Raw genomic sequence first — 11,655 nt, 5'->3', positions numbered from 1 at the left:
AGTTTGAATAAAAATTATCGACCAATACAATAAGGCATTTTATAGGGCAATTAAAGTAACAATATTTTATTACGTATGGTATGGTCTTACCTACAAATGTAATATGAAAACTGTGAAATATTAAAATAGAGTTGTCTAAATTCGTTGCATCTGTACAAAATCCATTCCATTAGTTGACCAGCTTAATTATTGGATTTCAAGATCATCAATCCACTGACGTTAACCCTTCCTCCGTGCTTAAGAAAGCACGTTAATAACGTTTATCATCATCGTCATATCAACCCATTAGCGGCCCACTGGGCACGGGTCTGGGCTTTTTGCAACTTTGTACTTGACTGTCTTTCGATTTATACATTTTAAACTACAGCATATGAATTCCCGCAGGACAGCAACGGCTCGTCGAATAAGCTTGTGTATAGTCAATAATTTGGCGAGGTGTGCAAACTATTACAAAGGTTTACTGGAAAGTAAATATTCATCTCACTTCGGTTGTTTACTTAAAAACTTACAATAAGGGTTTTGTGTAATTATATCTTGTTCGGTATAGCGGTCGAGGCAATTAGACGCGAGTGTGTATAGTAGAAGTTTGATAGGTGTAGATTATAAAGATTGCAGCTGAGCAGCGAGGGACCATACAAAAATAATGTTTAAAAAAGATTAAGTTACAGGCACCAACGAGATGGGCCAGTTGAAAGACTCATCATTATACTCATTAAGATTCTGTACTGTCACCTCCAGCAGAAACTGATGAAAACAATTAACCCGATCGAAGCTGAGATCTTGCTAGGACCACGATCTTCAGTTATGAAGGAACGATAATAAAGAGATATTATAAAGCTAAGAGTGATTTTCTATTGATCGATAGAAAAGGAAGTTGATGAGGTTTGAAAAGAGAATGGCGTCGATATTAAATTAAATATCGGTAAGTGTGAGGGATTGGGATGTCCAAGATTTGTAAAATGAAATAATCAAAAGAAATATTAAGAATATCCAAGATTTGTAAAATAAAAAGAAACTAAAAAATACACGCCAATAATATAAATGTCAACTGGGAAATTTCATTTCAATTACGCCCGTCAATAGCACAGGTATAGTATAGATTAGCACTAGACTGCTAAGTTGCTAACCTGCTGTTAATTAAAAAATACCTTCACTCTTTGTTACGCAAGTTGGAATTATTCAAATATCTCGCGGGAAGTGTGCAGGCGTGTACTCCAAATGTGTAGTTTGAGCTTCGAATAATCATGAATGCATAGCAATTCGCAAGACACTTTGTATAATTTGGCATAACGACGCGCGAGTGTACCCGCCGGGGTGGAATTATATATTGTTATGCTAACACAAATATGAGATAGGTACCTACTCTGTTATGCTAATATAAACATAAGATTTAGATTTCAGTAGGTAGGTATATAAGCGTTACCATTATTTGATTAACTACTCATTTATATTTGAAATTATTTTCTACCTTTTTCTATTTGAAATGAAAATTTTATTCTTTGTCCAAAAAAAACAAAGTAATAAAAAAAAAAACCAAAATTATTAAACTTTTCTTAAAGTTTGGAAAGTAATACAAGACTGAAGTGTATCGCTATATTTGGCAAAAATGCTAGTCAATTCATTGAAATATTTTGCATATATCAAGTTCCAATAGCGAAATGTTTAAAGTACTGTAACCTGTAACACACAAACAGTAAATTAACTTATTTGAAATTACTGGCGTGTAGTGATTTATATACGTACTTCTTTTAATGAGGCAATTTTTGGAATATTTTTATGAAATACCTTATTATTTTGATCGATAAAATTATTAGTAACACATTATACTACAATAAATGAATATAAAGTTATTAAGTCTAGTTAGTACAATCGACAGATTTGTCATAGTGAATGCAGACTGGCATCTGTGTCGCTTTCGGCTCCGCCAAGCAATAGGCTCGTTTCACACGGAGGGGGACGCGTCGGCGAGTCGGGTCGCACGTCTGGCCGCGGCATTAGTCACAGTTCTATGGCTGCCGAACCCTTCCACGTGATGCCGGCCCTCAGGAGGTGGTAGAGTCTTAATACGCACCATATGCATAGACACTGCAACAATCAATCATACTTTGTGTCTTAAGCCATATTGAATGAACGAATGAAATTAATTAATGAGTGAATGTATACGCCTTAAATGAAGCTTAGGTTATTTATGCACGGGTTAGTAATGTTGAAAGGATCTGGCATTACAGTTTTGTTTTTACTTAATTGAAATTTAAAAAAGGATTTTTGGAAGTATTATCAGTGATGATTACGATCTTCGTAGGCTATTCTTGATAACAAATAAATGCACAACAGCAGTAAACAATTCAGTAACTTTCCGATAGTTGGCCACCAGTGAGACCGACATACAAAACTTGCGAAGAGTTGTTGCTATCGTATTGGTGCTCTGAAGCGTATTAAATGTCTGATTTGTAATAAAATCCTTGTCACAAATAATATTTGTATATGCGTGGTGTTAACTTATTGACTCTGGCCCAGAGTTCGACCCTAAAGTGAATTTCTGGCTACCGCTTTAATCTCTAGGTGTTTTATAAGCCAACAAAATCCCAAATGAATTTATTTCAAGTAAGCTTAATATAAGCACTTCTGAGTCACATAGTAGGTATTTTATGAATGACGAATTTTACAAGTGCACGTTCGTTAAAAATCGGTTTTCTATACACAAAAGCAACGCCACGCCCGCGCCAGTGTGATAAGGCTCTTACTCTGATACTGAGAGCATTAAAGCAAAATTCCACGTAAATTTTAAGAATTTTAAGTATGATTTTTTTCATTCCTTTTTACGTAGTTACGTAACTGTGTTAATTATAAAAGTATTCTTTGCTTTCATTATAAAAAGCTTTTTATAATTTCCATAGAAAAAGAAATACCTAAATTTAAAAAAGTTAGGCTTTCGGAGCAAAAATAGAAGGGATTAAAGAATTATCGTACTCTCAAGGCACAGTTTAATGGTGTACTTACATTTAAAAGTACTCTTGGTATTAAAAATAATACCTCCGCTTTGCATATCGCGTCGAATTGCTGAAACAAAAAATAAACTTAAGCTTTCTCCGTTCTAGTTCTTAGTATTTAACCAAGGCCTCAGCATTTTAATTTCAGCCCAGATTTTCTTGTTTTCAGGGCTTCTACTTTTCTTAAAACACAAACACAAAGACAAAAACTTGGTATGATATTATAAAATAACACGCAGTGGTGGTTTTATTGACATTTTTGAGATAGTGGCGAACACTGTGGTTTGGCAATGGGTATTTTCAAGGTAAATTTTCAGCTGGGTCATATTATACGCCACTATTTGCAAGACAGCCGTCTTTTAATTTTTTTTAATTCTGTACCAAAATAGTTAAAAAAATCCCTGTAGCTTTACTATCAACTACAGATTTTTGGTATAGTTTAATGAAAAATTACTAAATAAAATACCGTTCTTCCAAGACACAGAACTCAAATAAGTCGGCCTATTTTTTGGTAATAGTAATGCAAGAGCTGCTTTCTTCCCTTTTAGTTATATAATTTTTTCAACCGCTGTATAACTAACAGTAACTATTCCATCTTGACTAGCAAATTTCCTGAAGCTTGGAAGAATGCACAAGTCACCCCTCTGCCTAAAAAGGCCAATCCTGTTTCTTTCTCTGATTTCCGTCCCATTTCTATTTTACCGTTCCTTTCTAAAGTTCTTGAGAAGCTAGTTTACGAACAATTCCATCTTTTCCTTAATAAAAACTTACTTCTCAGTCCCTTGCAATCCGGCTTTCGTGCTGGTCATAGTACAGTTACAGCGCTAGTAAAAGTAACTGATGATATTCGGTGGGCGATGGATAATAAGGAACTCACAGTACTGATACTGCTAGACTTCAGTAATGCCTTTAACTCAGTTGATTATGATATCTTGTTGAGTATCCTGCGCTCCATTAACATATCTCCATCGGTGATAGATTGGTTTCGGAGTTACCTGTTTGGTCGTCGGCAACGCATTCGGATTGAGGAGACCTCTTCATCCTGGTGTGATGTTGCGGCCGGGGTACCTCAGGGCGGCGTGTTATCTCCCTTACTCTTTGCTATTTTTATTAATTCAATTTCCAAACGTATCTCTTCTCTCTATCACATGTATGCAGATGATATCCAAATCTATCGTCATTCAACCCTTGATAACCTTGGTTCTACTGTTGCTGCTATTAACACCGATCTTAATCAAATTTTTGAGTGGAGCAGGCAGTATGGACTTAAGGTTAATCCAGCAAAATCTCAGGCTATTATTATTGGAAGCCCTGGTATGCGGTCAAGGGTTGATTGGGGAAATCTACCTAGTGTTGATTTTAATGGTGTCATAATTCCGTTTTGTGCCTCTGTAAAGGACCTTGGCTTGCATCTTGATAAAGAGTTATCGTGGTCTGTGCAAGTCAGGGATTTGAGTAGAAGGACTTTTGGCACTTTTAGGTCGCTGTGCCGTCTGCGATCCATTCTTCCAATCCCGACTAAAGTTATGTTAGCACATTCTCTTTTTCTCTCTATTCTCGACTATGCGGACGCAAGCTATCTTAATTTGTCCGAGGACTATCTTAACAAACTTGAGCGTCTTCAAAATCTAGCTATTCGGTTCATATTTGGATTACGCAAATATGACCATGTATCTGAATTTCGTCAGAAGCTTAAGTGGCTCCCTATCCGCCGTCGCCGGGATCTTCATGTACTTTCACTTCTGTACTGTGTGTTATTTAATCCTAAGACTCCTTCTTATCTTAAGGAGAAGTTTAAATTTCTTGGAGTGCAGTCGGAACTTAGATCGAGTCGTGCGCTGACTTTGAGCATGCCGTTCCACAAAACGAAGTTTTATAAGCATTCGTTCACTGTCAAAGCTACTGAATTGTGGAATGCACTCCCATTGATCATAAGACAGTCGAAGTCATTGGGCATATTTAAAAATGCTGTTAAGGCTCATTATCTCGCTCAGTAAAGACGACTATTATTATTTATTATTATTTATTTATCTACTCAAACTCATATTTAAGTATTTATGGTATATTAGGATATGTATTAGTATATTTATTTTTTTTATATTTATCAATAGTATTTTTAATTTTTTTTTTTATTTGTGTAGTCTGGTTTATGTATTAGTATGTAGATATTTGTATGTATGTACTAAATAGTGTACCCCACCTATTTGTTTTCTTTTTAGTTTTCCTAATCCTAAGGTTGCCTGGCAGAGATCGCTACTTAGCGATAAGGCCGCCTTTTGTATCCTGCTTCATTCTTCATGTGTTTGTTCTTTTTTGTCTTGTTTCTTTGCTTGAGTGGTGTACAAATAAAGAGTATAAATAAATAAAATAAATAAATAACAGTGTTATAACGGCAGCTATTTGTCCGTTTTATCGAAGTGCGTAAGATAAACAGTCATGAGGTTCAACATCAGCGCGCATCAACAGTCACATAATGCCACTCCTTACACATCATCAACATAATTATTAACTGCTGTACTTAGATCTATTGTAGAGAGTTTCATTCGATTGTCATGCAAAGAGAATATAATATAGTCATGTTAAAACCGTAAAGTGAAACTGGACATAAACGTATATTTTTAAGTAACCTCCGCGTAGGTAACCTTGACCACTACGATGTAGACTTAATTGTTAGGGCCTTGACACCTACTGAAGCCGTGTGTATTAAGGGTGAAACAATTGCGGGGTAAATTCCAAAAAAATAAATAAATAATTGTTAAAAATTGATATAATGAAAAGTTGTGGTGTCTATGCTACTATGGTCTCTCTATCTAACACCACTGTTAAGCTACGACAGTGCGATGTATTTAATATAAATGTTACACATTAAGCACATATGCAATTTTAAACGCTACTAAATGGTTGTGAGAGAAAATAACTTCGATTTCCAGTCAGTAAATTTTTAATAAATTTACCCAGGCGCATTCGGTTATTTAATATGTACGCAATATAAAGTATCTAATAAAGCCATCAAAAGAAAATATTACTAACAAACTAACTACGTTTTTTTTGTAATCAGCCAATTAGTATTCCAAGAGGCGTGTACAAATTGTATATTTCTCGGTAATCTGTATTTCCTAAGCTGTAGGCGTTTAAGTAAATGCTAACCAAAACCCCCGATATAATCTTTATTAACCGATTACTCACTAGAGGGCAGGGTCTCCTGTCAGAGTGAAAAGGACTCAGTGTACCAGGATGGCCGAGTGGGTCCATTGGTCGGCTTCACAATCTTTGTGAAAATAAAGGAAAACTTTCAGGCGTGCATATTTCCGCACGATGTTTTCTTTCACCGATAAAGCAAGTTATATTGATTTGCTTAATATCTGTTCTCTTTAAAGTTAACAGACGTCACAGCAGCTTTATATTAAACTGCGAAGTTTATACGGATTAAATTCTTTTTAGTCACTCTCAATTTTACTAACTGTGAATAGAAAATTTTACTGAGTCTTGCAGGAAGGTACGGATTGGTTAATGAAGGCTGAGGAGTTGAATTTTGAATATCTACTAAATATACAATGAAAAAGATAAGCTTGCCATAATCCGCGACATTCAGAATTTCTTTTAGAAAAAGATATTTATTACGGATTTATTATAGATAAGCGGCTTCAAATAAAAACTAACTTACATTAGACAGATAGGATTTTTTTTCGTATCATGTATCATGTACGTTTAGATGGATCGGTGAGACTATTTTAACGTTTCTCACAACAGCCATGTCATGATTAATTAAAAAACTAACTAATGTTTTTATAAATAAAAAATATCTTACCGTGACTTGCCTATATATTTTCGAAATCTGCATTTTTGTTAAAAGTTAACAAGGAGTATTTCGGTAAGAAATAGTATAAAGATAAAATTCGTACGAAATATAAATATAATATATGTTACGTATTTGTGAAAGTACATAAGTACTTTCACAAATACGTAACGTACTTGCTTGTGGTATAAAAATTAGACGGAAATATTTTAAAAATAGGGTTAAGAATTTGGTTAATAAGTAAGGCGTATTATAATACTAACGAATATTTTTGTGACTGTCCTTAGTTAGAGTTTTAATTTCAAGTGTTAAGATAACAGTAATTTTTAAAATAAACTCTAAATATGTAAGAATATTGCACGCCAGAAAGTGGCAAACTGTTGGAACTATTCCCACTTACAACACCATCAAAATGTACACAGTTAAAGCAATAATATTAATTATTTTCAAATAAAATATTATTCTATTCTATTCTACTGTAATAGACGGCGACACATCCTTAAACTACGTTATAACGACGGCAAGTTATAGCTTTAATAATTATTTGGCTTTTAATTTTTTATACTTAATAGAATACGTTCTAAAATAATGCACTATTTTCATTTATTCTGTTTGTTTTTTTCCCCACTACCCTCAACTTTCCATATGTAAGTTTCCTTAAGGTTAACCACTGACTAATTAAAATAACATAAATATACCGAACTTTGGAAAATATCGCGAAATAACCTCAAAATGATAGTACGAAACTGATTAGTTCGTCACTGTTACAATCATTTGATTCTACGAGTTATATTTTACACCTGTAAATGATGGTTGAAGCTATTATTACTATTATGTATTAAAACACATCAGCGGTTTTCATCATTAAAGTAATGAAACAATTAAGTAGAGTACCAGACACACCCAACGAATTATTGCGTTAGTAAAAGTTTGCTGGTCATTTAGTAATGGATTCGTAATGGTAAATCGGTATAGAAGCGTAGTAAACTACGAGCATCGAATTAGGTATGCAGGATAAATATAAGTTTCAAGGGCGGGTAATTTGTTGATCAATATTACCGCGTTCTGTTTATTGCAGAGTTTTTGCAACGTCACCAATAGAAACCGCTGGAATTTGAAAGCATATCGCTAGGACCGCTTTAAAAGATTGTAGCCCAAAACTACTACATGTTTATGTGGAACACAGAAGAACAAATAATGTGTACATCTCAAGGTGATAAATGTTTATTGACCTGTCGAACTTTATTGACCTGTCGAACTGAAACCACGTTTGGGACTTCCGAACAAAATTCAATTGGAACCAAGATCAAACAAATAAGTTTTGCTTCTGTAGGGTACAGAACTTTTTTTGTACAGAAAAGCATTTAGACTTAAATCGGTAAATTAACTAATTGGAAAGATAGTTCCAAAAGTGTTTAACTGCAGAAACATTACATCGTTGCTATTAAAGTAATTACTGGCCAGTTAAATAATTGTAAAATTACTCTTCTGCGTGGTAGTCAGTTACAGTAAGTTATTCCTTCTGGAATTTTACGGGGTTGAATTTTCCGGGATTGAACATAGTCTACGTGTTAATTCAGGGTTTAAGACAACTGCATACGTCCTAAGTAATGCATCCAAATCGATTTAGTGTTTGTATGATAAGGTAACAAACTTTTCTACTTTCACCTATGGTAGGTAAGTAGGTAGGATTGTAGACTAGACTTGCAAGTCCAGGTAAGGCCTCGGGTAGCTACCTGCTCTGGCTTCACAAGAGTATAAATTAGATATTAAGATTGAAGTTGATACATAAACAAACACGTCCGTTTTATTTCTAGATTCTAAGCCTTAAAGCTACGTTATATTATCAAAGTTACGAAGAAATGTGATGAAAAAGTCATTAAAACCTAGAGAGATACTACTATAACCTAAAGATAATACTATAAGCTTCTGCAGCACGTCCTAAAGCTATAATATATAAATACATATACAGCCTCCACACTGCTTTAAAAGCGATATATTATTTACCATAGATAGTAGTATGTATATCTATCCTATTAATTTGGATGCTTTCTAAGGTTACCTACTTTTTCTATCTCTGTGTTCCTAGTAAAAGCTTACGAACGTTAGTTATGTTTTATTTAGTTACATAATAATAATAATTTTACAAGCTTCATTTGTATAGTCAAAACTATAAACTAAAATAATTTACCTTGTTAACGTGATCTCGGAGTATATTTGAATAGACCATGGCCATCGCTTCTAATGCCATAAAGGTCATGCAGCCAACGACCCACGGAACCAGGAATGCGATGTTTTCCTAAAACATGTCATTAGGGTGTTAGAAAATTGTTATCATCCAGTCCTTGGCTCCGAGACGTTAGATCAAATGGTCCCTGTTATAACTAACAACGAAGGGTTGGAGGGTTGAATTTTTCCTATGAGAGATCACTTCTATAACCAGCAGTGTGATGTATAATATATGAATGACGTGAATGTGAATGATGAATGACGACGTTATATTTCAAAACGTAATGTTTATGCAGAGGCAAGATTCAGTTTTCTATAACAGAACGACCTTTACTGGCCTCAACAGTAAGTGACACTGTCTAGAAGATGTCGGCATTTACGACGAGATGAAAGCCGTCGAACTACTATATCTTCTCTTAATATTGTGATAGTAGATAAGCTAAATAAAATCAACTTTAAGATGAGCAATATAAGCATTATATTAAAAAATTAATTATACCCTGACCTCCAATTAATTAAAGTCATTTTGGCGCCGTATGTTTAAACTTTTTACTGTATGTTTTTAAATTTCAGCTGTCATTTGTGTAAGGGCAGCTAGTCCAGTGAGGTAATAATAGATTTTAGTGTGATTATATGTTTAACTTTATATTTTTTCTTTTATAAGCAAATATAAACCTAAATTAGTGGTGACTAACAAAACCACAGGATAAGAATTAGTTTTTTCAGTAACACCATCTTTTAGACTATTGATACAATGTAATATTTATGTTTCGTCACAGTAACCAGCTTTTGCTTGTTTGTTGTAAATAAATTCACTGATGTAAAAGTTTTGTAACACCGAATTAACGTAATGCATGATCTCGAAATGATTAAAGCTTACAAAAGCAGTTAAGATAAGCCCTTTATAACTGCTGTAACACTGCGATAAAGTTATAAAAGTGGAAGCCCCTCATAAAATCCTACTTGACACTCAATCTTACTTCAGAACACTTTTATCACACTTGTGAGTTAAGTATATGCATAATAAAAAGCGAGATGCTCGTACACATAAGGCTCGAAGTTCTTATTCAATATTGGAAAGACTACTCCCAACGAGGATGCATGTGATGTCATGGATACATCATGATACCGTACCGATATTTCACAATTTGGAACTTGGATCGAAATCCCGAACGTATCGAAACTGAAATAAAGAGCATATGCATGCACAAACATATCTTCGTAACCGCATTTCTGTCACATAAAATAAATATAACTATTAGTACAACCCGGCCACGAAACAAGACGGTACAAGAAATGGCGAATCTCTCAATATTGGTATCAAATCAACGGCAGTAGAATAATATTAAAGGCATTCTGGAAGTCTGGGATTTGTTTAATTTTAAATTTATATGTATTTTATAAATTTTAAATTAAACAAATCTCAAATTATTTTTAACCCCAAAAAGAATTTAGTAATTATGAAGTCTACACTTCCGGTCTTGGTAATTCGAGGCAAGGTAAATCTATTATACCTATTCCGACCACAACTGATCACAAAAAATAATTAAAATAATTTAATAGCACTTACTTTATAAATCCCGTAAAACAGGAAAATGCTGAGGACAATCATAAACATTTGCGTTCCTATGATTGCAAAATACGCTATCTGAACACCTGAAACAATAGGATTAATTAATTTAAATTAAAAATTTATTTTATAATTTAAATAATTGCTTCCTTTAGGTATCGAAGAAAACCCTAACTTTCGAGTTTTTACTTACTAAAATATGCTGATTTAAATAATGTTCAAAATTATAATTTAAATTAATTATGGTTAAACTTCCACGATTAGGGGACCATTAGTTTAAATTATTTCCCGAGTACGAATGCTTTCGTACAACTTCTAGATCATTCATATCATTTGTCGTTTAAGATGTACAATAAGGTGTGATAGTAGTTTCCTAAAAACACACTTTAATGGAAAAACAGATTATTTATTTTAGTTAAGAATAATATATATCTGCGTTTGCGTCTGCGTTTTAATTGATAAAAATATCACAGATGTGCTCCATTTGTGGACAGAATAGCCCTGCCCTGAGAAAGGAGGTCTTCCGTTCTCATAAAGCAAAACACATACGTTGTCGGTTTTTATTTCAAACGTGTCTCATTGTAATATGGAACTTTGTAACAAAATTTGATTTTAAACTTTGAAAAGTACAACGAAACTGCAATATTTTCTACTAGATAGCGATACAATCGCTATAAGCCGTATCTTAGTGGCCAGACCACAACTGCCAGAGAGTAACAGGTTAAAATCCTTAGGTTCCGAAATTTTTATATGCATTTTGAAATTTATAAAATACCACAGATAATTGCAAATTAAATCTATTACAAAATATTGTAAAAACTAAAATACACTCACCGTAATATACATCGTCAAGTTCCTTATATCTCTTTGCATTGACACCTATTCTCCAGCTGTATAGCAGAACCACAAGTATTGATATATTCTGTAACAAAGGAAAATAATCAAGTTTTTTTATCCTGACCGGCATGTGCATTGAATATCCCTTATTTGCTTATGAATGCTTTGAGGATAAAAAAAAGTTTCCTCACGGTGTTTTCCTTCACAGTTGCGAGTGGCATTTTAATCTCTTA

The 11,655-nt window shown here is 33.7% G+C and overlaps 1 protein-coding gene across 1 annotated transcript in view; it reads right to left on the bottom strand.

The window, feature by feature from the left end:
- Positions 1–1,877: 1,877 nt before the first annotated feature.
- LOC120624025 overlaps positions 1,878–11,655 on the bottom strand; it is a 34,220-nt gene continuing 24,442 nt past the window's right edge. Inside the window, exons 3-7 of the mRNA XM_039890333.1 lie at positions 11,420–11,507; positions 10,586–10,671; positions 8,978–9,085; positions 3,001–3,060; positions 1,878–2,085 (exon numbers count right to left, since the gene is read on the bottom strand). Of these exons, the coding sequence (XP_039746267.1) occupies positions 1,999–2,085; positions 3,001–3,060; positions 8,978–9,085; positions 10,586–10,671; positions 11,420–11,507 (429 nt within the window). The 3' untranslated portion in view covers positions 1,878–1,998. The remainder of the gene's footprint in view (positions 2,086–3,000; positions 3,061–8,977; positions 9,086–10,585; positions 10,672–11,419; positions 11,508–11,655) is intronic.

This window comes from Pararge aegeria, chromosome 5, assembly GCF_905163445.1.
Source record: "Pararge aegeria chromosome 5, ilParAegt1.1, whole genome shotgun sequence".
NCBI classification, from domain to species: Eukaryota; Metazoa; Arthropoda; class Insecta; order Lepidoptera; family Nymphalidae; genus Pararge; species Pararge aegeria.
The sequence above is the reverse complement of the archived record's forward strand: the minus strand, read 5'-3'. Positions and strand labels throughout refer to the sequence as shown.